This window comes from Centruroides vittatus, unplaced genomic scaffold (genome assembly GCF_030686945.1).
Source record: "Centruroides vittatus isolate TY-2023 unplaced genomic scaffold, ASM3068694v2 contig_854, whole genome shotgun sequence".
NCBI classification, from domain to species: Eukaryota; Metazoa; Arthropoda; class Arachnida; order Scorpiones; family Buthidae; genus Centruroides; species Centruroides vittatus.
In genome coordinates this window covers 758,400-786,296 of record NW_027122558.1, presented here as the reverse complement: position 1 = coordinate 786,296, position 27,897 = coordinate 758,400, and the positions used below count along the sequence as shown (strand labels likewise).

The 27,897-nt window shown below is 29.5% G+C and overlaps 1 protein-coding gene across 5 annotated transcripts; it reads left to right on the top strand.

Moving 5' to 3' along the window:
* The first annotated feature begins 19 nt into the window (after positions 1-19).
* On the top strand, positions 20-26,685 carry LOC136982573 (armadillo repeat-containing protein 1-like). Of its 5 annotated transcripts, none has more exons than XM_067279096.1 (9): positions 20-99; positions 3,548-3,654; positions 10,375-10,449; positions 11,431-11,525; positions 11,598-11,732; positions 15,288-15,402; positions 20,603-20,719; positions 21,771-21,845; positions 26,268-26,685. In XM_067279096.1, exons 2-9 carry the CDS (start codon positions 3,562-3,564, stop codon positions 26,445-26,447), a joined length of 885 nt encoding a protein of 294 aa, XP_067135197.1. In that variant the 5' UTR covers positions 20-99; positions 3,548-3,561; the 3' UTR covers positions 26,448-26,685. The 5 variants fall into 5 exon arrangements, with proteins under 5 accessions (XP_067135197.1, XP_067135199.1, XP_067135198.1 ...); XM_067279097.1 differs by lacking the exon at positions 20-99 and adding an exon at positions 421-474; XM_067279095.1 differs by lacking the exon at positions 20-99 and adding an exon at positions 1,682-1,762.
* The last annotated feature ends 1,212 nt before the right edge of the window (positions 26,686-27,897 follow it).

The window sequence follows — 27,897 nt, the reverse complement described above, 5'->3', positions numbered from 1 at the left end:
TATTTTAAAGGCGTATCGAGTTTTGTTAAGAGACGGGAAAGCGGTTTAATTTAAATATGGAGTCGACATCTTTGTGAGTTATGGCGATTATTTAGCAAAGTGAGTGTCGAATTTTGTAATTTAAATTTTTCATCTCAGTGAGTTTTGTATATTTTTAGTTACAGGAATTTCTCAATTAAATTTATCTTTTGTTAACGTCGCTAATTAGATTTTAACAGCAACACTTATATTCCAAAGTTGGCTTAGCGAACGAGATATTTTGTTAGAAGTTACTTTCGGCTAATTTAAACATATCAGCCAATGGGCGAGTTCAAAAAAAAGTGGCTAAGTAAGCAAACCAGTTGCATAATCCCTTTCGTTTGAAACAAACTACGTCATTGGTTTGCTTACGTAGCTGCTTGTTCTTGAACTCGTCCAATGACTCCTACTATGAAGACTTCTATCATCTTCTGGATCTATTTGTAACTTCCTAAAGTATTAATTTTTTAAAATTTACTTAATTTAAATTGATTATGCTTGTTAGAAGGTATACGTATGCTTCCCTTTGGTCTCGACACGCGCTTTATTTTTACTCGTGTCGTTCGGAACGTATTCTTCGGTGTTGGAAGTCTTACGGCAATCCCCTGTAGCCATTTTTAAGTGTTTCGTCGTAGAGTTTTTTCGGTGCTCGGAGATAAATTGGAATGGTTATCGTGTTGCAAACCCGAACGTAAGTGATCGATCTCTCTTCTGTTGTGTGCTCGTTCGTATCCGTAGTTCCCGGTCCGGCACTGGAGTATCCGACGTCTTCGGGCAAAGAAAATTTAGGCTATGCAAGGGTCTCGTTGGAAAATTTAAAAATATTGCCACCATTTTGCCAGTTTTAAATTTTTTTTGTCGCTTTAAATTACTTATTGCCAACAATTTCACTTACTAATTAATGCCAGGTGCTGGTAGCAATATCAGTTTGGCATCTGAAAAGCAAAACGTGTTGAGCCGTCACAAGGACGGGACCAGACGTTTGGGCCTTTGATTCGAATGAAACTTGGTGAGCAAGTAAAACTTTAAACACAAACGGTTCTTGTCCAAATAATGGGATCCACTTCTCGAGCGTTTCCAAAAATTGGATTTCTAAAAATTAAGTGTTTCGCTTATAAGTCTCTTGAAATTTCACGTCTCTGATCAGTGATAATAGTGTGGATAAGACACTAAGCAGCAAAGCTACACGATGTAGGTTTCAACCTTTAAAATTTTAGTTCAGTTTTGGTGATTTTTTTTTTAATGTGTAACATAATTATTTTACCATATTGTTATCATTATTATTCTATTATTTTCCTCACATTTAAAGCTTATAAAACAATAGATTAAAAATTGTGATATTGCCTGTTTAGCAAAAACAAGATACTAGATTTAATTCTTTTATGTTGTTAAAAAAATTTTTTATTTCTTTGTTTTTATTTTCAGATATGGTGGTTTTGTGATATCTGAAGTGCAACAAACATGAGGAAATTGCCCATAATATTAACAATTAAAAAACAAAATGCTGCGACTACACTATCTATTATCATATCATTTGTCTTTTTCTTTATGATTAGTAACATCTGAAGCTTATTTGCTTGTAAGGACATAGTACGTAATCATGAGTGAAAATATGTGAAAATAAATGTGGAGAAATAAAAGTTCTATTTAATGATGTAAAAAGAGTTAAATCTAGAGAGATTCGTTTTTGCTAAACAGGAAATGTCGTCACAATTTTTAACTTCTTGTTTTATAGGCTTTAAATGTGAGGAATAATAATAGTAATAATAATGTAAACAATAAAGTAAAATAATTATGTTACACGTAAAAAAGAAAAAACGCAAAACTGATCTAAAATTCCGAAGGTTTGAACTACATCTTGTAGCTTTACTGCTTAGCGTCTTAGCCACACTGCTATTGCCAGAGCCTTAAAATTTCAAAAGTCAATTTCAAAAATAAGCAAAATGCTTAATTTTGGAGGCCCAATTTTTGGAAACACACTGGTAAAAAGTTAAGAGGTAGTTATTAGTTTCCGGTGTTGAGATGGAGTTTAGTAATGTTTAAACAATATTTCACAGATTCTGTTATGTCAAAATTTTTGTTTTAGTATACTGAAAAAAGACAAAATGAAAAAAGTCACAGAAAAAAATTTCCCAAATTTTCTTTCAATTGATAAAAAATCCACAGTCTGGAAATGCTGTGTGGCACTGCATGAAAACTGCCTTTGGTTCTCAATGTCACTTACTTTCCTTCCCGTTTTTGCTGCATGATGTCATGAAATCGCTAGGTGCACGGGACTTCCATTGCACAGGAGCTAGACATTCTGCTGTTTTTTCTGAAGTGTGATTCATAATTTAATTTAATGTGAAGTTCATGCTGAATGTTAAAATAAGCAGACTAGGGTTTTTTATCACCACTTTAATAAAAATATAGCCAAATGGCAGCTTTGGTGCTATGCCCTGACTATGTATATGTATATTATCATATGTAGGCAGACACAAACACCCATAAGTATGGATATTTATAAAAATAACATCATTATGAACATTTTAAAAATTTTTATTAATTCCCACTAATTAAATTATCTTTTCTTTGCTTATGAGTAAGCCTGGTGTTTTCTTATCTTTGCATCCCTAGGCTATTGCTTAGGTTTGCCTAATGGTAAAATGGGCCCTGATTGTTCTAAAGCCTTCCTAAAATCTAAAACAAATAGTTATTTAGCCGGGATACAATCTTGTGCATATGAATTTGGTGACCTAGCTATGTGTATTTATGTACATATTTCCTTTCTCTTGACTATTTTACATAAAGGTGGCAAGAACAGGATGTTGTGGGAAGCATACTTATTGGTGGCAACATCTGGAGGTAAACAGAGGGTAAACAGTGTGTTTGGTAGTTGATGGCTACCAAAAGAAAGCAGAACAGAAGTAAACACTAGGAATACAAAATTCCTTTTTAATGATGTAAATTATAAAGCTAGGAGTGATTATCGTTACACGCTGCATCAAACGGATGACGTCGCGGTAAAATTAAAGGGTAAGGAGATTGTTGTCTCATGTTGTCAAAATTGTGTGTTGCTTGTCAGTCTCTATTGGCATGTTGCAAGGGTGCCACAAGTTGAAGATTCATTTGTGTCAAGGAGACATACCAATGTAACATATCTTTACTGAAAAACAAAGTTTTTACAGCAAGATACAATTATGTAATAAAGCCTACTCTATGTGAATATCACACAGAGATAATATTAGAATAGAATATCAACTCTTTTCTAACAATTAGCTGTCCTGAAATGCAAATTTTAGTTTTGAGATTTTTTATTTAAAAATTTAATGATTACAAGATGTTGGCAGTTGTTCAATAAAATCAATCTTATGTGTTCGGTTGTCATACATACATACTGACTTTAAATTTTAAATTTTCCTAAATTTTAGAGAGAAATATAGAATTAATGACAAGTTAATATTAAAAAAACATGTTAGAATTTTAATAAATTTTTAGATGATCAGAAAATAGATAGATATAACTAATATTTAAATATTTTTCACTTTAGTTTATATCGTTACAATGGCCAATGATCTGAGTGCAGAAACACTTGCTGTTGTGCAAAAGTATAAGAAATTGTCTGCAAATCCACAAAATCATGAAAGTTTATGTCAGGTAAGTTATACTATAAAAAAGAACATTGTACATTCTTTAATTGAAGCATGTAAACAAAGTAATTATAAAAATGCTAGAAAGATATTTAATTAAAAATTTAATAATTCTAATCACAAGAGAATTTTTTGTCAAACTGAAGAAACTGAATTAAAATTATGCTATTTCACCTATTTTTTTTATGTAAAATACCATACCACAGTCCTTGGTTATTTCTGGCTCTTACTGTGCTCTTCTATTGGAACAAATGTTGGAAGCTTTCAAAGCTGTTTTGTGAGAAAGAACTTGTAATGAAACCAAACAATTGGTGGATTTATATTCACTTTCTGATATAAATCCAGCAATCATTTGGTTTCATTATAAAAATATTAGGAGTTGAGATGTTTATATATTTATTATATGCACCATTGACAAAACTTGTTTTGTTGTTTTGATTCATCTCCATCTTTTAAATGCAGATTTTAATATTACCATGTAAAATTGCACTAAAAAGATAAATTCCTTTCTTTTTTTTTTATTAGATATTAAAATATTTTCATAATGAAATCTGATTAAAGTTAAGGATTTTAGACTGAAGAACAGTAGCTTTAATGGAAAAGTAGATTTCTATGAAATGTCATATGCTAAATAGATGGTGTGAACATTATATTCTCTAGAGCAGTAGTTCCCATTGATTCTAAAATTGTTTCTTTGTGCAGCATTATAAAAGAAAATATAAATTTATTTAAAGAAGGTGGAATTATATAATATATTTTTCTGTTACTGCTTGTTATGGAAGTAAAATCCCGTTAAACTTCTTAATTGGGAATGTTTTAGGTTGGCTTCAGCCAGTAATGGTTGTGAAGTTCTTTGGTAGACTATCTTGATCTTTTAAACAATTTGTATTTTTATATGGAGTGATAGATAATACATATATGGAGTGATAGATAATACAAAAAACAGGTTCCTATGGGGTTACCTGCATCTGGAGACATAGTGAAAGTAGTACTCTAATTGGTTGCAATGCATTTGGAAGTTCAGACAGGGCATCAAAGTTGTATTGTGATATGTACCAGGTTGTTCAATAAGTTTTGTCGTTCAATAGGAGATGGCGCTATTAGGTTTGTCGTTTTATTACTCTAAAAATAGTACTACTTTTTTATAAACACGTGTGAAGTTTCATGTAGATCTGTCAACTCATTTCTATATTTGCAGCTGTTCAAAGTTGACGTGTCAGTGTATTTTTTTACAATGGAAAAAATTGAATATCGTGCAGTGATAAAATTCTTATTTTTGGAAGGTGTAGCACCAAAACAAATTCATGAACGATTGGTAAAAGTGTATAAGGACTCTTCACCTTCAATTAGAACAGTAGAAAGATGGGTTGCTGAATTTAAACGTGGCCGTACAAGTCTTGAAGACGATCCACGTGAAGGACGTCCAAAAAGTGCATCAACACCAGAAATCGTAGCAAAAATACAGCATATGGTTTTGGAAGATCGTCGATTAACTGAGAGAGATTTAGTAGAAGCCCTAGGGATCTCATTAGGCAGTGTGAGCAATATTTTGGCTGATGTTTTGGGTTACAGAAAGCTGTGTGCACAATGGGTGCCGCATTCGCTAACTATGGAGCAAAAACACATTCGAATGCAACTTTCTCAGCAACATTTGGAGCGTTTTAGAAAAAATAAAAAGGATTTTGTGCGTCGTTTCATTACTATGGATGAGACTTGGGTCTACCATCATGATCCTGAATCAAAACAAGAGGCTAAGGAGTGGTGTGAACCCAGTACTTCGGCTCCGAAGCGAGTTAGGGTCCAGAAATCGGCCAAGAAGGTGTTAGCATCAGTTTTTTGGGATGCAAAAGGAATTTTGTTCGTGGATTATCTCCAAACTGGTAAAACAATCAACTCAGACTATTATTGTAATCTTTTGGACCAGCTGGATATAAAAATTCGTGAGAAAAGACCTGGTTTACAGAAGAAAAAAATCATTTTTCATCAAGATAACGCACCCTCTCATACAGCTCAAAAAACCATCGCGAAAATCAGCGAATTAAAATACGAATTGTTGCAACATCCTCCCTATTCGCCAGATTTAGCTCCCTCTGACTTCTGGCTGTTCTCACATCTTAAAAAATTCATGCGTGGGAAACGATTTTCATCGAACGAAGAGGTAATAGCAGCCGTGGAAGCGTATTTCGACAGTCTTCCGGATTCTCACTTCAGGGATGGAATCCATAAATTAGAAGATCACTGGAACAAGTGTATTGAAGTTCAGGGAAATTATATTGAATAATAAAATGTATTTCAAACCATAAAATTGTGTTTTTTTTATCGAACGACAAAACTTATTGAACAACCTGGTAGACATCTTTATTTCTCCAAATCATAAATATGCCATAAGTGAATTCATTTGCACTGTTATAAAAATCCCATAGGGGTGGTTTTGTCAATCATTAAAGGAAGCTTTAGTAGTATTAATAATTTAGACTTGACAATTTTATAAAAGTGGATGACAGCAGCAAACTAAAGGTTTTGAAAATTTATCAAAGGACTCTTGTATACACTGGAGATCTCATGACACTATACAACACAAGCTAGCTGCCATTAGACTCTTATTAGAAGGGCCTTTACCCAGTCCTTTATGACAGCAGATAGGATTGACAAATTAGGATTATTGCACCAAATTATGGTTTTCTTAGAGGTATTGTAGATACTGTCATAAGCGCTACCTATAACAAGAACAAAAAGAAGTTTGAAATCAATAGGGATTAGTGCAACATGCTTGTAGTTACTGGCAAGAACATGGCTTCATTAGTAGCACCATATGCTAGGAAAAAATATGTTCAGTTTAGGAGTTAGAAATCAATCACAGTCACAAACATACTCTGCTCTGATATAGTCCATACACTTTCTAAATCTGGAATTTGTTCTGAAGTTGAGCAAAAAGAGGAGGAAATTTTACTACATAGGCTTCACAAGATTGATGTCTGAAAGAATTAAGGAACATTGTTGCTCAGTTGTTGCCTAACCCAATTAGGGGCCTGTACCTCAGTTCACAATCATAGGACCGTTTTGCAACAAAGTTTTCTGGGATAAGCTTATTATAGAAATGTTGCAGTGTTTCCTTATCAAGATACTTGGGCAGGTTTATATTTATTGCCTTTCCAAATATCTAACAATAATTAATGCTAATGATGCTGTATTACTCGATGATAATTAGAAACCTGCATGGACAGTAAGGACTTTGTTCATATAGCTAATAGGCTGTTAGAGCTATAACATTAAATACATGTTATATCTTTCTTTTACTTTATTTTTATCTTTGTATGCTTTAGCCATAACATTTCCTTTGTTGTTAGTTTTCCATTTCAAAATATGCTTGTCTTTTAAATTATTTGAAACAAAAAAGTTTTTTTAACATATTTGTTTTTCTAGAACCATTGATATTGAACTCTAAAAGTTTACAACCATTAGAGAGGTTGAGGTGCACATATTCAGCCCAAAACGTGAATGGCAGACGGACGAGCGCCGCCATCTGGCAATTCTATTCAATCGATAATGGCGTTTGCTATGTCTAGAATGGGGAGTAGATGATCGGCTTAAACTTCTTCATTTTTCTGTGTTTGTGGTTAAAATGATGACTTATTTTATTAAAATAATGATTATTTAAGCATTTATGAATAATATTGTAAAGAAACAGACGATTTTAATCCAGAAATTATTTAATTATTCAATTTTTTAGCAAGTGATGTGAAGTGCCTATAGAATTTACATATATTTGTCTTCATAATAGCTTATCTTAAGGTAGGTTTGTTCTTCCACGGCATCTTCTACCATCAACGGCGTAATACGTTTGTGAATTTTCTAAAAATTAATTTTTCAAGCTGCTTTCGATTTTACATAAGCCACTACTTCTCTCAACAAAAGTATGAGGTAGTCCTATCGTCTGATCGTACGGTAGGAAACACAACACTAATTAAAAATAATTATTTAATGTTATTAAACATTCTATAAATACTTTAAAATAATTTAATTTGTTTATTTACCTTTGCTGGTAACCCTCGATGTTAAATGTATCTGCCATTTTTTCAACAAATTTCCCGTGAGTCAATGTGTGACGTTCACCGAGTCACATCCGCTGCAACAATTTTTTCTTGGACATAAAATGTCAAACATGTACTTCTGCTTGCCGTACAAGTTTAGCGTTTGTACTTGTGCCTCAACCTCTCTATTATTGGTTGAAGCTGACCTGAAGAGGGTCAAAGATGTTCCCAATTAAGATTAATGGGCTTTTTAACTTCTATAACAAACAGTAACAGAAACAGATATCAATAATGGTGCCAAGATTCAAAGACTATAACAGAATAGTATGTTTAGAAAAAAAGAATTACAAAATTAGATTTAATACTGACATTAATGTGAAATTTGTGTTTATTTTAAGTTTACTATCATAGATTTTTACTAGCTTATCTTTTTGAATTTTAAAAATTGATAATGACATAGTATCAAGCTAAATCTCTCTGGTGGAAGACTGTAGCAATATCAATGTTGTTTTACTGATAGAAGTTTAATCCAAGCTTTGTGACTCAGCATTTTTGAATGTCTCTTAATTTGTTAGGAGTTGCATTCTGATAGTGTTTGTGCATTTAATGATCTTGAACTAAGGTGGAAAATGAACTAACTGGAGTAATAGCTGTATATTTAATAAATTTTTTAAAAAATGGCTGATAGCAAAATATTACTGATTTTAGTATTAAGTAAAATTAAAGAATGAACCTTATATGAACAAATGCAAAGTATTAAAACTTTTAAAGAGCTGGGTTTTTTTAGTGATGTGTATTTAATTTTTTCTATGATTATTTCTAGAGAAATATTTGTTGAAAGGACTAATAAGTCGTTACTATTGTTTTATACTGTATGCTTGCTGTTGATTCTTAATTACACTCAGATGTATGCATTAAAATTAATTATTTTTATACTATTGTTACTAAAATACTTATAGACAGCTATGTTAATGTCTCTTGCTTGCGTTAGAACAAAATTAGCAATAATTTAACATCTCTTGTCCCATTAAAACTAACCTGATTTTATTATAAAAAGATTGTATAATTCAAAGAATTTTTGAGAATCATAATGGTTTTAATAATTTTGTTTCCAGTGTACAATTTAGTTTGTGTAGGTATAATTTTTATTTCATTATTTTCGATATTATGGTTGTTAGAACCAATGAAATCTGCAGGCTTCTGTTTTTGTGTTCAATTGTGAATTTATGCTTGTCTACGAATGTGTTTTGGAGTTGAAGGAAAGTTTGTAATGTATCATGTTTTTTTATTGGTCTAAACATAAATTTTATGTATCATCTTGAAAATATTTCTGAAATAGCCATTTTGTTGTTGTTATGTTTGTGTTGATGCATATAATTTGATATCAGTGTTTATAAGAAGTGCAGGAAATCCTCATTAATTCAAAATTCCTTTGGTTCATAATCATACTTTTCTCTCAGCCAGGGATATAGCGTGTTACACGTTGAGGAGTTTGGCTGCTTCGTAATTCAAAGTGAAAATTCTGTCCGAACTGCAATGTGTGTGTTAACTTGTTCGTTTAGATTGAAGTGCCTCCATTGAACAATTGCCTCCAGAGAACAATTGACCAAGAACAACTCTAATCTGGTCAATATGGCTTTGTTTTAACAGTAATATGTTTTTCAGTGTCGCCTTACCCATGGACTAACCTTTTTTTTTTTTTTACTTATCTCATAAAATATGGCTTTTTTTTTGGAATGGCAAGATTGGACTACAAGTAGCAAATTGAGATATTTGTAGTGCTCTAGACTATTGCATTTGGATACTTCTTAGGCCATTTTTAAAATAACTTGGGCTACGTTTACAGTAATTCTGCTTTACTTTTTGTAAAACCTATCTGGCAACCCATGAGGTTCTCACTGGATATGTGCTGTTTACCTTCACATTTATTTTATTATTATTAATTAACGAAAATAGCATTCTGTATACATAGCTGTATTCTGTTTGCTTAACAAATTACATCACTTACGTGGCACTTGGCATATTCTACAGATACACGTAAATCTCGGATAATTTGAAGTCATGATTTTTTGTCCCTCGAATTTCAAACTAATAAGGATTTCCTGTAATAATTTATAATTATGACATCAGATAAAAATTTAGCAGCTATAAACTGGAACTATACTAACAAAATTCACACCTAAGTGCTAATTCCAGCAGTAAATGAACAAGACTTTAATGTTCAAACGTTTTTGGCTCCATTTAGAAGCCGTCTTCAGGAAAATACAAGAAAAAACAGTTCTATCATTTAAAAAGTTTTAAACGTTTAACCATGGAGAATAAATGTTTAAAAGGGCTGAAGAGGGCTTCTAAATGGAGCCAAAAACGTTATGAACATTAAAGTCTTGTTCATTTACTGCTGGAATTAGCACTTAGGCTTGAATTTTGTTAATTATGACATTAATCTTAATACTTTTTCCATTATATATATATATATATATAACAAAATAAATATGTATTGGAAAGAAACTAGAGTTTAATGTTAATAGTTTTTAATATTTTAACTTTTTGTTAAATATTTTTGTTCTTATAAACTGAAAATTAAACTTAATTGTGTTCTTTAGGTTTTAATAAATTTTACAATTTAAAAACGTTCTTTTTGTGTAAATACATAATTATTGTACTATTTAATAATTATCATTCTTATTTTATTTTAGGATAAAACTTGTCTTCAGTTTTTAGTTTATGTATTGCATGATGAAAGTGAAGTAGTTGTATCTGAAGCACTGGAAGTAAGAAAAATTAGATAATTTTTTTTTTCTTTCAATGTTTTTAAATAAATTAGGATTCTGTAAAAAATACTATTTGTATATTATATATATATATATTTTTTTTTAATTTTAACTTTAGCTTTAGATGTGTAAATGTTTCATGTTATGTAAATATAACATTTTCATTTTATTTCAAATTATCAAGACTACTTTCAAATATTCAATGTAGTAAAGTTCAAACTGCTCTCAAGGACTTGGTATTGAATCTGGGTGGTGGATAATCTCTGGAATTTTTTTATGGGTGGTCTGATATGGTAGGCTTTATCCCACATCACCCAGCTGCCCCATTGTGGAACCAGTTGAACCCATAATGGACCTGAAAAGAAGCCTTCTTGGGTCTCACACTTAATAAAAAAAAATCAATTTATTAATACAGTTAATGCTGTAATCACATATGAACTGCTCATTTGACAAATCAGTTAACTCCATAAAACAAAAAATAAACAAACTGTTAAAATAATATATATTTCTTTTTTAAAATTTAAATAAACATTGTAAAATGTGTCATTACAGGTGTATTTTTTTTATCAAATGATATATAAAATAGTAAAATTAATAAGTCATTCCAAGGATATACATGTTTTGCATACTAGCAGAGTTAATTTGCCTGTGAATGGCTCATATGTGCAAAATGCATTGCAAATTTTTCTTCTTATTTTATTCATAGATATTTGAGTCATTTGTGTCTAGAATTGTTTGAATTGTAAAATTCCATATTGAATGGAATACAACATGAAATAATTCCTTTTTGTTGAAAAATTTTAAAATATTTTAATTTTAGTCTTGGAATCATGTTATATAGAATTTATATGGCATTCTGAGAATGAATTATATATAACTTAAAGAGAATAAATAATTTTGATCTTTAACTTGAAATTTTAATATATTATTTTTTTATATTTGTAAACTTATAAATATTGAAAAAAAAATTTTCTTTTTAAGACTTTGATTACTTTGTGTGAAAAATTTGAGAACAGAAAAAAATTAATTCAAATTTGTGGAGTTTTACAATCTCTTAATTATCTTCAAAAGAAAATGTAAGCAATTAATTTTTATTTTGTATTGACACTGTTTTTTGATTTATATTGATATACTGTTATTAATTCCAGTGATATATCTGATAATCTGAAGAAATTAATCAAAAAATTGCATCAGTTGATTATTACAGAACAAAGCTCTTTGGATGGGAAAAAGTTTACAAGCAGAGAAAGTAAACATTCAATTAAAGAAATAACAAACAATTTGTAAGATTATATACATATATATTATTTTTTAAAATAATGATAACATGACATTTTTTTAATTAATAATTATTACTTTATTGATATAATCAGTTTTAATCATATGTATTCAATTACTAATTTTAAAAAATATGAAAGTTAGCTAACACCTATTGTACTGATTCAATATCATGACTGGGTGTATTCGTAGACACTTGGCAGTTTTCGTCGTCAACTTTTTATTTCGGAACTTTATTTGCCGAGACGCGTTTTGGGCCTTAGCCCCTCTTCGGTCGGCTACACAATAAAACATAAATATAAATTCCTTATATTCCATAGTATTCTATTATGATAATTAAAGACATACCATTACATCTCAGAATAACATATATATGACAATCAAAAATACATCTAGTTCACTGTCAAAAACAATCAGTTATTAAAACTTTGGCAATTAAAAACATATTGTGTGAGTGAATGTCTCTTTAATCTGAATAAATAAATAGGCCCAAAATGCATTTGTAATTTCCAATAAAGGAGTATCTAACCTGATAGCTGTGAGGAAATCTACCAGATTTATTTATTTGGATTAAAGAGACATTCATTCACATTACGTATATACAGCTACCACATCTGACATTGATAAAAACATACTATAAAAGGATTTTTTACAAATAAAAAACAGTCCTTACATTTAGGTGTTTTTGCAGATAGACGATATCTTATTTTTACACCAGACATCTCTTAGGCACTTTCTGCATTACAGCCACCTATTCTTTACGAGATATATTTTATTTTTTGGGATGTATTTACAATTAATATTCTTAAATGTGTATCCTGTCACCGACTTTCTTTAAGAATAAGTCTATCTAAATTAAGCATAACATACCCTTTTTTTTCTGGCTATCTTGTCGGTTGCTGGTGTGTATTCTGTAACGACTATCTATTCGCTGTTAAAATATTGCACAATAAGAATGCTTTATAGTTATATTTATAATAAAACCATGTAGATAGAAGTTGCTTTCCATACGTTGAACTTCTCGTCGAGTGCAATGTAGACTTCAACAGACAGTGTTGCCAATCTTATTTCTCATTTACATAGAGCATAGATCACCTCACTTTATTTACACATTCTCCCTTGGGATATTACGTTTATTTTATTTTAATAATTGTAGCCAATTTTTATGAATTTTTGTGCTTAAATTTTTAATATTATTTTTCTTGGTATTAATTATTTTTTAGCTCTGAATTTTCTTTTATACCAATTTTTTTCTTTATGTATGATTTTAACATCATTTTTATCTATATTGCAATTATGTGTTGTACAATGTTTGTAAAAGACAAAATTAATTCTATTATATTTTAAATTCGCAATGTGTTCTTTCAATCTCGTTTCTAATTTCCATTTTGTTTCATCTATATAATTTTTTGGGCATTCACATGTACATGGTATTTTATAGATGACATTCATTGTGTTGTATTTGTCTATTTTTTTTACTTATGTCAAGTTTAGCCTTCTGTATTCTTTTTTGCAATTTGTTATAAGTTGGTTCCAGTTTTATATTTATTTTATCGAAATTTTTATTTATCTGTTCAAAGAAGCCACGAATATAAGGGAAGGCTATATATTTCTTTCTTTATTTTTGCTGTTGTGTTTATTTTTCAGCCTTATATTGTTGATTTTACTCTCCCAGTTTTTAATTATTCTTTCTTGATATCCATTGAGTAGAAATTTAGTCCTCAGTTTGTTGAGAGATTTTTTCTTTTTCTGTAGTGTACTTGTTTTATTTACAATTTTTTTTATACTCCATACTGAATATATTTTTTTTCATGTATTGTGGAGTGTTTGAATTGTAATTTATAACTTTTCTTATTTCACATGGTTTTGTATATGGTTTGAATTTAATCATCTTTTCTGTTCTGGTTATCTTTTGTCAAGGTAATTTATTTCTGTGTTTGTCTCCTTTTCTACTTTAAATTTAATATCATTATTTAATTAATTTTTTTCTTCTATTTCTTCTATTTTTATTATTTTTTGGTCATATAAGATAATTATATCAACCTGTAATTTTATTAATTGCTTGATCCATATATACCATAACAAGTTCTCTAGTTTGGGACCATCCTCTATTAACAATTATAATAATTTCCTTATATAACAATTATAATACATATCTGTTTACCCTATAATCTACTTATGATTTTAATCTTTATTTAGAACTATTTTGTCTTCCTATTTAAGGATTTTAATTGACAGAGTATTTAAAAATACACTGAAACAATTACTTTTTATATGTAAAAAGAAATATTATTTTTATTTAATTTTAACTTTAGATTTAGCATTCCACAGTAATTTGTTGTCTTCTCCATATTTTTCCTTGATTAATGTATAACTTAAGATTTTATTTGTAGTTTATATTTATAAATTATAAATGCATAAATGGTGTTTTGTTCCTAAAAAAGTTAATAATTTGAATGGAAGAAACAGCAATGATAGTTCTTATAGTTTATAAAATTTAGTTTTGATCAATATCAAATTTTTATTACTAGTATTGGGATATAATAATGAAATGAATTCTTGTAATCACTGTATAAACTGTTATGTAAAATATGATTGATTGATGAAATGAAATGAATTATCTAGCCCAACAAATTTAAAACATTTTTGTGTAACATAGCTGTTTATGCCGTGTAACAAATTAGCTCTTTTATGTTATCTTTGGGATGCTGATTTCAAATATGCCGATGGAAAATGCAGCATCTGTTTTTGTTAGGCATTTTAATATTTCAAATCTCAGAACACATGGAAAAAGACTTTACAACTTTAAGATAAATTTTATAAGAATTTATACAAAATGCAAATAGGAAATATTTTACAGATTTATTTTAATAAACTATTTTTGATTTGATTTAATAACAGTATATTTCCAAAGAAATTTTAAAATGTATTTTTTTTTTTTTTTTAATTTTTTTTTATTAGTCTTCAAATGTTTTCTTTTGTACTTTGTTATCTTTTCTCTGCAAAGATCAACAATAACTTCCTGTCATTGCTCAGTTCATCTTTCTTAGATTCTCTCCCTAGTCCTCATATTCTAATAAAAAATTTTTCTGATTTGTCAATAACTGTTCTTGGAGAGAAAGTCAGATGTGAATGTAGGAAAGTACATTTTTGGTAAGATTTTTCAGTCTTAAATTTTTATAATTTTTGAAGTACTTCTCTACAAGTTGATAGTAGTAGTTACCTAGAAAACTCCTAACTAAAAATGTAAGAGTTTTTTATGAAGCCTGTTTGCATATATATAATCTTTATTAATATTTGTTTTCATGCAACAACAATTTTCTAATTTGTGAATCACAAAGGATACTTAAGATTAACATCAATTGGATTGTAAAATTTTTCCTTCAAGAACATGAATTTATTTCCATTTTTGTCATGCTTTTTATCAAAATTTGTTGAGAGTTCTAGTTTTATGATGATTGATTCATTTACTGAAAGCTTATAAACGGGTGTTATTTTTAACAATTTTTATTAGTAATTAATGTCTTTTCTTAATTTAAAGATTTTATTATTATTTTTAGCAATGTTTTGCCAGAAACAAAATCAAAAAAGATTGCTGCAAGATCATTTTTCTTGGATGGTATAAACTCTAAGGCAAAGACACTTACTTTCCAAATTGAAGGCTCATTAACACAGGTAAAAATTCTGAAACTGTTTTTATTAAACTTATTTATAAAATTCTTAAACTAAGCATATTATAAGATAAATTTTTTTGTATGCATATATGTGACAGTGTTGTGTCCGTATGAAGCCTTTGTTGACATGTTTGTGTTTGGATATACAGTGTCATTGAATTTTATCATCTTTTCTCTCAATTTTTTCCAAGGAATTTATCTTTTATTTCTGTACTTACCTGTGAACTGTTCCATTATATTTTAAAGAAAAATTGCAAAAGCTCAGAAATTCCTTTCAAATGACCATGAAAGTTTATTTATCAAATTAATCTGTGACACTCTACAGACTGATCCACCACCAAAAATACAACATGTAACTTCATCTTCAGTTACTTATATTTTGAAAACAGTAAATTAATTAATAAAACAATTTGTCCAAAATGAAAGTAACTGAATATGAAGTTAAATGTGTTGTGTTTTTGATTGCAGGTTGATTAAAATGAGCTTTTATGGTCATTTGAAATAAATATGTGAGCTTTGCAAATTTAATCTATTAAATCATATTTTATATTTTATAGAAAAATGTGATGAATGGGTTTGTAGGATAGTATATAAATAAAAAGAAATTTCTCTAAAAAGTTGAGAGAAAAGAAGACAAAATGTGATAATGCTGCAAACATATCTACAGAAGCTTCACACAGATATATTACTGTCACAAACAAATGAAAGGGAAATTTTGTATTGGGATCAAAAACTTACGAGCATAATGGAATATACCAATGTGCAAACTCAATAATAATAATTTTGAATTTTCTAATGGTAGCTGTTTTATCTGTTGATTATGTAAACGTCTCTTCAATCTGAAAAAATCCTTCGGTAGACTACCCCACAGCTGATTCAGGTTATAAAACTCCTTTATTGTTCTTTTACAGATGCATTTCAAGCTAAGTTAACTTTCTAGCTCATCTTCAGTGATACAAAATAAATTTCAATTATTAAATTGACAAAAAACAACACGAGTAAGTAATGCTTATAAAACAATAAAAACACATTTCATAATACCCTAAGGATCTCCACAGATTTCAATGGCTTATTTTTTACACCTATTACTTTAAGGGTGTATATCGTGTTACATCGAAAGAATGTTCACCATGCTACACAAGTAATTATAAATTATAACTCTTAGTAATATTTTATAATAATATTTAAAAAACATTTTTTTTTAAAAAAAGGTTTTGTCAAAAAATAAAAATATACATACAGGTTTCTTTCTAATTAAAAGCATATTACAGTAGAGCGTTTAAAATTGGAGTCAATTGGGGACTTGTTCCAATTAGTCATTTGTTCCGATTTTCGACTTTGTACGAAAAAATATATTAACCTGTTCGATGTTCAAATTTTTCTCCGTTGCGTGTCGCTTCGTGTTGAATTTTTCTCCGTTGCGTGTCGCTTCGTGTTGAATTTTTGTCGATTTTAAGCCTAACGAAAATTTTTATAATAATAATCGAGGCTATCGTATCGTTAAAAATTATTTCTGCATTTTGTACAAACAAAATAAATATATCGAAGAATATAAAAAACATGAAAATTATACTTTAGAAGTAAATCTAGTATCAAAAACGTTCGATTCAGCACGACACAGTCAGACTGAAAATCGTTCCGATTTCCGGCCATTTCGATTACCGACGTTCCGATTAACGACGCTCTACTGTATTTTAAAATATCAGTACAGTAATACCTCGATTTACGCTACCCAGAGTTATGCAATTTTTAAATCTCTTGATTCGTCTTTTGTTGCTCATACATGCAACTCTTGATTACCCCCCCCCACACACACACACACACACACACACTATTGTTCAGCTTACATGTTCGGACGTGTCACGTGGAATCAATGCATAGCTACAATTTATTTTGTGTTATTTATTTCTGTGTTTGTTATATCTACAGAGACTTGAGAGAGACTACTATGTCATCCAAACGAAGTAGAACTCCTTCTGCAGCAAATAAGAAAAGAAAAACTATCTTTGGAATGTAAAGTTAATATTATTAAAGACTTTAATACAAAAATGAAAAGGGGTTACAAATTTTAGAAAATATAGACTCTAACGCAGAGTGCATTTCTTCTGCAAAATGAGAAATAAAAAAATTATTAGCATGTTACAAGGAAATTTTGTAGGAGAAAAAAATCTTTGAGCCTTCAGATGAATTTTTTAGATTTTATGAAGTCTTACATCAAAATAACTTCGGTTTACGATTTTAATAATATAATTTGTTATACATATGTGTTATCTAAGATTTTATTAAACAATTTTTTCTAAATTATTGTTTTCTTTAGTCTCCGGCCCCAATTAAAAATAATTTGTATGTATTTATATGCGAAATTATACCTCGAGTTATGCGAATTCAACTTACGCAGTTATCGCTCGGTCCCACCTATCGTGTAAGTTCGGGGTATTACTGTATATGTTTTATAATCTTTGAACACCCTTCTCATACAAAATAACTTTTCATACGCAACAATGCGTAATTCTTACGATATAATTTTCTAACTTGTTGTTGCGCCTTTTATCATGTTGTACCATTGCTGGTCGATTTGCATACCATTTGACACATTTATTAAATTATCACCATTATATTTTATTATCTCTGTGTGTTCTTTGAATTTTCATTTATAAATATTTTTCTCATAGAAATAATATTAAAATCATACACTATCTATTTGGCAGTTGCTATTTTTAATGTGGTTAAACCAAGGGGAATTATTATGTTTTAATCTTATGGCAGCTTCTTGCTCTTTAATGTGTAGTTCTAAAGTCCTTCCTGTTTCTCCTATGTATTCTCTTGGATTTTGACAGTTACAATCAATTTTATAAACTATTTCAGTTTTTTTCAATTTATCAACATTGGTTTTGTATTTTCCTAGTTTATGAATTTTACATGAGATTTTATTGGTCAAAGATGGGGCCAAAACTATATTCTTGTTTAAAAGTTTAGAACAGTTATCATAAATATTAGTTTTGTAAGGGAAGGCTTTGTAATCTTTTATCTTTTTTATTTTTTATATTAAACCTATTTTTGTAATATTGTGTGCGCCAAATTTTTAAAATTCTTTTTGGATAATTTGAGGATGAATTTATAATCTAATTTGTTTAATTCCATTACACATTCATTTTTGTTGGTAGTTCTTGTGTATATCTTTTTTAATTCCATCATATATGTATTTTTTTTTATAGCTATTGGGGCATATGAGTAATAACTGATTGTTTTATTTACATTAGATGGTTTTTTATACATTTTAAATGAAAATTTCTCTTTCTTTTGTTAGTTATAGCCAAAAAATTAATTTTATTATATTTTTCTAATTCTATGTCAAATTTTATATCTTGGTCTATATTATTTATTGTATTTAAAATTATCCCGTTATTTGTTATCTCATTATTACAAATCATTAAAGATCATCCACATATCTCATTACAGCTTTAACACTGGGAATGTTTTGTATTTTTTTATCAATATCTTTCATTACCAGTTCAGCTAGTTTTGGTCCCATCTTTGACCCCATGCTAATGCCAGCTGTTTGCCTATAAAAATTATTACAAACTTCAAAATAATTTCTTTTATATGCAAATTCTATAAGATCTATTAATGCTTGATTGGTTTCTAATTGTATAAGGCTGTTTTTCATTAATTCCCATTTTATGTTTGAGTACATATTTTTTACATCTAAACTTATTAATGTTTTTTTTTCTGTTTTTATTTTTGAATTATATTAATAACTTCATCAGCATTTTTTATACTATTTGTGGATCCTTCAAATAGTATAAAAAAAGCATATAGTAAAGTATAAATAGCATTTTTTATAAATTTGTGGACCTTTGTGTCTTTTAATATAATTTTCTAAATTGTAGTGTTGAATATCCAAAATCTACTATGGGTCTGTATTTTTCTTCTTTGTGTTTTTAACCGTATATTCAATCTTGGGGTTATATTATTTTTAAAATCAAGTATGTTATTTTTATCTATTTCATTAATTTTATTGTTTGAATACATATCTTTTATTATTTTCGTTAAATCTTTTTTAATTTTTTCATATGGATTTTTATCTAACTTGATATATTGTTTGTTGTTAATTTGTTCTTTTGTTTTATTTTCCAAATCATTATTATCTATTATTATGAGTTGTTTTGTTTTATCAGCTTTAATAAACAAATTATTTGTTTTTAAAAAATTTATAGTCTTATTTAAATTTGTTTTATATTTATTTATTTTAAACGTATTTTTTTGGGATATGCATTTCATGTCATGAATGACAGAACCAATTAAGTTAGTTTTCCTTTCCTTTTTTATTGGTAAATCCTTTATATTTTTTAATCTATATTTGCTATTAAATCTATTATTATCTTATCCATAGGTATGTTAAAATCTATACCTAAAGCTAGGAATTTCTTTATACACTTAGGGATTTGTATGTTAGTTTTGTTGATGATTAAATTATCAACCCATATATTCTTCTCTTCAGGGATTGGGTACTTAAATAGTTTGTAATTTTATATTTTTTTTTGTATTTATATTTATTAGCAATTCCTTTGTACGGATTTTCTGTATAATTATATCGGTGTAATACTTTCCTTAATTGATACTTTAAATTATTCCATTTTTTAATTTTGCTCCTAATTACAGATTTTATTTTTCTTTTAATTTTCCAAATCATATGTCTTGGTATTATATTTCTTACTGTTCTTTTTAATTTTAAGGTATTTGGAGTATGTTCTTCTCTTAAAAAGCATCAGAAATAACCACATCAAAAATAGCAACTGCCAAATAGATAGTGTAGGATTTTAATATTATTTCTATCTCTTCTTTTGTAATGGAAAATGCAAAGTTCACTTGTCCATGTTCGTCGGGTACAAAGATTGCCTCTTCTGTGCCTAACAAGTGCAGGGATAGCTTCTTTTTTCTCGACTCTGCCTCAATTCTATTGTGACGTGACTAAGTCATGCGATGTTCTAGTTTTCTTCCATATTACGATAATTATCAATTATGATTTATAGAAGCTTAGTACTCAGAGAAATACTTAATTAAATGATGATAAAATAATAGAGTGTGTCACTCATGTAATTTAATATTATTATGCTAATGATTGTTGTTAAAATAATTAAGATGATGTATATTTTAGTTTTGAATGTTAAATATGATTGTTTTTATTTCCTTAAATATAGGATTATTATAAGAAATGTGAAGAACATTTAGTTAAAGTGAAAGGAGTAATTAGTCTCACTTTTAATCGTACAAAACAGAGATGTATTCTTAGAACAAAAATTGACTTGAAACCAGAGGTGAGATCATTTTTTTTTAATTAATTAAAATAAACTTTCTTTCTTATTCTTGGGCAAGATGATGATTTAATGTGAAGTGTGGTGATGATTTATTGGGCTGCAATTTTCAAATTGCAGATCCATACATTCCCATTGTTGTCCATCTGTCCTTTGTTAATCATGAGAATGGAGTTAGCTAGATGAAAATCGAGACCAAACCTAGAAAGCTCATGGGCTGGAGACCCCAATTAACTATATAAGAACTTCCAGTCTGGATTGGAAGTCATGGGATTTTTTAAAATTAAAAGATTGTCATAATGCCAGAATGCAATTTTAACTATGTTACAATAATATAAATTTGATTTTTGTAATTATGTTACTATTGTTGCTAATAGTCCTTTTAATAACTGTAGCAGTCACTTTTTTGCAGTTTAAGAGGTGACAGTAGACTGTTATAAACCACATCTGATCATGAATTCTCCCTCTCCTGCAATTTTTTCTGCTAATTTGGAACACTGCTCCTAGAGAGATGGTGGAGACCCAACAAAATACAGATGTAAAGCCGCCACACCTTCAAGGAAGAGGGGCGAGCTTAATGATATGTGGATGTGAAGTCTGCACACTATAATAAATAAATAAAATTTTCATTGATATTTATATTTTTGTCTTAAATATTACATATCTTGGTTTCCAAAAATAGTTTTAAAGTGGCTAAAAAATAACTTAAAATTGTCTCCCATGCTTTAATCACAGTTTGTTTTATAGGAAGACTTCTAAAAGAAATAAGTTTAGCCCATATTCATTCATTTTAGCATTTCAAATGGTTTGATTCATGTGGAAAGTATGCAGATAATGATTAAAGACAGTGAGTTTGATTCTCTTTTTATTTAGAAACAAAAAGTATTTAAGAAAGACAAAAATAACAATTCATTAGGAATGTTTTTGTCCTACTGTTCAGCCAGCTTCAGCTAACTGCACCCAACTCTTCTTTACTGAGATATTTAAAAATAATGAAAAATAAAATGTATACTTATTATAAAAGTTAATGCCATTCAATATTTCTACTCATTAGGATGTAGTACAAGCAATTTTCAAGACACCTGTAGAAAATATATATCAAGTAGTGAAGGATGAAAATGGAGATGAAGTAAGATTTAAAAATATCAACGTTTTTAAATTTATAGATTTTAAAAATAATCTTTTAAATTACTTAATCTGAATTAATTTAAATTACTTAATTAAAATGGTATGTAACACTTTTAAAAATTAAACAAATGCTTATGAAAATTTTGAGATATCTATATGTATAGAAGTCAAAATATCTGTTAGGTAAAGGGTTCAAAATAGTGGCCTTCTGTAGAGTGATGTATGTATTTCTATTCAATTGTAATGTTCCCAGGATTTTGTGTAGAGTGTGTGGTATCACACCTGTAGAGGAGAGAACAATAGGTACAATAAGCACCCTATCCATCCTCCACAGATGCCTTATTTCCTAGACAAGTTCTGTGTAATTGCTGACTATTTCAGTGCATGTAATTTGTATATTGTGAGTGTTTGGAATGGATATGTCAATAATGTATGTGATTTTATTGTGTTTGTCAATGAGTGTGATGTCTGGTCTGTTATAGTAAATTGTTTTATCTATGATAATGGTTCTGTCATAATACATTTTGTGCATGTTGTTTTCCAATACTGTCTGTGGAATGTATTTGTAGTATGGTTCGTGGATGTCTACTAATTTGTGTTTCTTTGCAAGCTCTTGGTGTATTATATTTGCTACTTAATTATGTCTATGTAAATAATCTGTCTGTGCCAAGAGCTTGCAACCAGAGGTGATATGTTGTATAGTTTCTGGCATGATGTGACATTTTCTGCATGTGTCATTTGTGAGTGTTGCATCTTTGAGTATGTGTTTTCTGTACTTTTTAGTATTTATGACCTGATCCTGTATGGCAATCGTGAATCCTTCGGTCTACCCAAAGAGGCACCCCCAAGCTAACCGGCTGTTTGACGCAGTTTTGTCAACAAAATCCTGGGCCAGGTCGTAAGGATGCCTGCCATGGAGTGCCTTTCGAACCCACGATTGCTTAATGGTGTCTATGCTTTTTATATGTTGTGTTGTGTCTGTATGATGTGAGTGTAAGTTTAACGGTGTGTTATTCGAGTCTGCTAGAGTTACTGCTTTATGTAATTGTGATGTTTCTTGTTTTTTGTAGAAAAACTGGCAGTGACTGTATTTGTTTTTAGTGAAAATTAACTATATCAATCAGGCCACGTCCGCCATCTTTACGTGGAAGGGTTAATCTTTCTGTGGCGGATTTACGATGATGTTGTTTATGCTTAGTAAGTGTTGTTCTTGTTTTCCTTTGGAGTTGCTCAAGATCTGTGTGAGTCCAATGTATAACTCCAAAAGGTTATGTGAGTACTGGAATGACATGTGTTTATTGCTTTAACTGGGTGTTTTACATTTAACTGTGTTCTGAGAATAGCATTTAACCTACTTTGGTATTCTTTAATTAATCTTTGCTTTATTTCTGTATGTTCTGTTAATTTGGCCTGTTGGAACCCTAAATACTTGTAGAACTCGCCCTCTTCCATGGATTCAATAACGTCTCCATTTCCAAGTGCAAAATCTTCTTTCTTCAGGATTCCTTTATCTATGTGAAGTGTTTTGCATTTATCTAGGCCAAATTCCATTTGTATGTCCTTGGTGTATGAATGTGTGATTTGTAGGAGTTGATGAAGTTGTTTTTGTGTGGATACATAAAGTTTTATGTTGTCCATGTAGATGAGATGTGACACTGTAAACTGTGTTGTTTTTTCATGTCTGATATTGTAGCCATATTGTGTGTTGATTAACATGTTGGATGATGTGTTCAAGGCTAGGCAGAACCAGAGAGGACTCAAGGAATCTCCTTGAAAAATTCCTCGCCTGATGAATGTTTGGTTTGTTTGTATGGAAGTGTTATGAACCCTGAGATGTAGTGTTGTTCTCCAGTGCTGCATAGTGTTTTGTACATGTGTAGAATATGTAGTAGCCAACTGTGTGGAACACTGTCGAATGCTTTTCTGTAGTCAATATATGCCATGTGTATGTTTCTGTGTTGTTTGTGTGCTTGCCGTAGAATGACTGAATCTATGAGTAATTGTTCTTTGCATCCCCTGTGATTTCTACGGCAACCTTTTTGTTGTTCTATTAGAATGTTGTGCTTTTCAATGTTTGTATATTTTGTTTGCGATACAGGATGTCAATAATTTGTAGAGTGTTGGAAGACATGTAATTGATCTGTATTGTGTGGGGTCTGTGGTATTGAATTTAGGTTTCATGTAGGTGATGCCCTGAGTAAGAAAATTTGACATGTCTTGTGGATTGATGATGATGTGTGTTAGGTGTTTAGCTAGTTCCTGGTGCAGTGATGTAAACTTTTTGTACCAGAAATTGTGAATGTTGTCTACACCAGGTGTCTTCCAGTTGTGTGTTCTGTTAACAGTGTATTGGAAATCATGTGTGTTTATTTCAGCACAGGGCAAAGTTGGTATGTTGTGCAAGTTTCTGTTCTCCTCCTCGATCCTGCCTGCATCAGCATTGTGCGTGACAGCACTGGACAAAAGAGAGGACCAATATGTTGTGAGTTCTTCTTCTGTTGGTGTGCCACTGTGCTGTGTATCAGTGTTTGCTTTGTTATTAATTTGTCTGTAAAAGAGTTTTTCATTGTTTGTAAATAATTTATTTTGTTGTTTTCGTAGTGTACATGTTTTGTATCGTTTGAGTCTACGTGCTTTGGCAGCAAGTTTTTGTTTTAGTGTATCAATGTATTCTGTAATGCGTACGTTGTGATGTTCATGTTTTGTGTATTTTTTTATTTTCTTGAAAATGTTTTTGAGCTGTTTCCTTAATTTGGATGTTATGTTGTTTTTAGTGTATTGTGTCAGCCTGCCTAATTGCTGTCTAATGTCATTTATTTGTGTTTCTATTCTTCTCTGTCAGGCAGGCTTGTGATAGAACTGTGTTTTGTGTGTATCTGTCTGCGATTGTATTTTCAGTCCATGGTACGTCACTACTGTGACTGCCCCAGCATAAACTAGTGTATGAATGTCTGAGAGTGTAGAAATTGAATGAATGTAGTGTGGTAGTGAGTGAGTATTTACATAATTTAGTGTTTTTCCTACTACCTTTGACGTGTTGATTTTTGGTATTCGTGGTCTTTGTGTGGGATCTGTACCTGTATATTTAGTGAGCGTTTCGTGAAATATAAGTGAGAGCGTATTAACTAAATCTTTGTCTATGTTATCAGTGATGGATGAGGAAGTGTCTGTAGTATCATTAGTGGTAATTGTTGTATGTGTGTTGTTATCAATGCTTGTTGCTGGATTATCCTGACAGGTTACGTGATCTTCATTAATGTTAGATGTTTGTCTGTTGATGTATTTGATCAGCAACCTGTTGTTTGATAAGTTCAAGTGTTGTTTGTGGGATAAGGTTGTTGTGTATAATTGTTCTTTTTTGATCAACAACCCTTTGTTTGGTGACAGTGAGATGAGGATACTGTTGTGTGAATCTATGGTGTAGTTGTTGTCTGTATGCTGTCATGTTTGTTTCAAGTTTTGTGATGGTGTAGTAAGTACGGATGATAAACTCATTCATTTCTACTATCCATTTCATTCGTTGGCATGATTTTCCATTTTTTGTGGTCTGTGGATGCATTGCCACAGAAACACCAACACTAGGTTGGTTCCTCACATCTGTTGAGGGCATTGCAGTAGCCATGCTTGGGCCGGTGCTGCTTTCGCCACCGGTAACCAAGGAAGACCGTGGCCTATTTTTTTTTTTTTTGAACATGAGTCTTTGCCTAACCCACGAACGCAGACCTTGTTAACCCGGGCGACGTTTGAGCTGGTATCACACTTTGATCTGGTTACTAGCATGATAAATTTCTCCACAGAATGTGGGTGTGGTTACTCTTAGCTTCATTTCTCCCCATAGACCTTACTGGCATGGGTGTCCCTACCAGGAGCTTGTGCTCCAGCCTGCATTGCTCTATGGTTCAGTAAAATTACTGGGCTCTCCCACCACAACCAGGTGGTGACCATGGGAGAGTTGTTGTTATTATTATTATTATTATTATTATTATTATTGAATTAATTTTTTAACAAATATATAGTTATATTATCAATGTGTTTCAAAAATATGTTGTAAATTGTAAATTCAATGTCTTGTAAATTTAAAAACAATATTGTGTTACAAACACAATATTGTTTTTAAATTTAATAAATATAACTTTTTAATAATTAATGGATTCTATATATTCAATCAACTTTAAAAAAAAAATTTTTTTTTGGTGTTTGGAATATGGCAAGATATATCATTGTTTGTTGTCAAATTGCTTTTTAATAAATTAATAGATCTGAAATCACTGGATCTATTAAAATGATTATTTATATTTCTGGTTTGAAAAAAAATTAGTTTTCAATTTTTTAAATTAACTGACTGGAATTTTCTTTTCATTTATTTAATAAAAATATATTACAGTTTTTATGCAATAATAATTTTTATACTTGTTTTTTATAGAGTTTTGTATTATTTGGAAATGCAGAAAAAGAAAATCAAGTAGAACTACCGGATTATTTGCCAGAAGAGGACAGTCCTGTGAAAGGTGCAGCTATTGCAAAAAACCAAAAGAAAGAAAGGGAAGAATCGTCTTGGCTGGGTTCTGCATGTGACTTTTTAATTCGTTCTTTTTATTGGTAAAGACAGAAATTTCCAATACATTTAGTTACGTAAATATTTTAATTGATTGACACACACAACAGTTTCTTCCAATAATCAAAAATGATAGTAAAACAAAAAATGTAAATAAATGTTTTGTTTCTTGAACAAAGAATAAATGTACTGGATAAAGTTATTCTTCTCCAGTAACTTTTTAATGATGTATGTTATCTAAGTTTTAAATTAACATTTATTATAAATAAAATAATTATTGCAGAAATTGGTTGTTTTTGAAGATTTATAAAATAATTTAATAAAAATTTTAACACCTTAAAATATGTAACTTGAACTTTTTTAATACATAACATTTTAATACAAACATTAACAATAATTGTATATTCTATATAAACAAAAAAAGAAGTTTTTAATATTTAAGAAATAACAAATAGTTTTATTTTACTTGCTTTTAATTATGTAAATTTCTATATTTTTTGTTTATTATTTTTAAATCTGTTTAAATTTCAAGTTTTTTGAATTAAACAAAATTTATATATCTTCATCTACCAGTGAAATTTATATTTATTTTGTGTAATTTTTTAAACAATTCTAAAATTACTTTGAAAGTTTTGTAAATTGCTAATATAAAACATATTACAAAAACAAAATTGTAAAAGATTCTTAATTTTAATATGAATATGTTTATAAGCTTAAAACTACTACAGTAAAAATTTTATTTTAAGAACAAATTTTCATATTAAAACAATATTCAATAGAGATTTTTGTGATCACATTTTTTAAATTTATAAAATTACTGCTACTAATATTGTATTATAAACTGATATTATCCTGTTACGCTTGGTGTCCTGTAGAAATTAATATGTTGTTAATTTAATAGTATGTTAATTTTTACAGGACACCAAACTTCCTTAATTTGATTGTTGATTGATTTATCTTTCTACTTCTATTCCGTTTTCCAAATATCAATACATAACCAGTTCAAACACCATTATTTTTTAGAAATTATCACATCTACAGACTAAAAATACTAGCCAATCAAAACAATATTTTACATAGATGCATTTTGGAAATTACAATATATTCCTCCTCGGTGGGCTTTCTTTCTTGAGGAGGAAAATATTGTAATTTCTGAAATGCATCTGGGTAAAATGAAGTTGATATGTCTAGTATTTTTGGAGTCTGTGGATGTGATAATTTCTAGAAAATAACTGTTTGAGCCAGTTACATATTGATATTGTTGAGTGAGTTTGAATAGCTGGATGCCTATTGTTCGTACAAAAGGTGATAGTTTATTACTTGTGATAAACAAAAAATTAACAAGGATGTTTTGTAATTTTATCAGTTATTTTAACATTTTTAAAGTTTGAATAAGTGTTGAAATATTATCTCTACAAGGATGTTCTAAAAAGTACAGTCAGAATAAGAAAAATTAAATATTCCTTGTGGCCAGACAAATGTTCTAGAATGTTTTCGA

Bases quoted from the DNA above. Each gene is read 5' to 3' on its own strand.
- LOC136982573 (XM_067279095.1), top strand. From the start codon at position 1,720: ATGTCGTCACAATTTTTAACTTCTTGTTTTATAGGCTTTAAAT. The intron at 15,403-20,602 runs GTAAAAATTCTG...CCTTAAATATAG, and splicing joins TTGAAGGCTCATTAACACAG to GATTATTATAAGAAATGTGA. The intron at 20,720-21,770 runs GTGAGATCATTT...TCTACTCATTAG, and splicing joins AAATTGACTTGAAACCAGAG to GATGTAGTACAAGCAATTTT.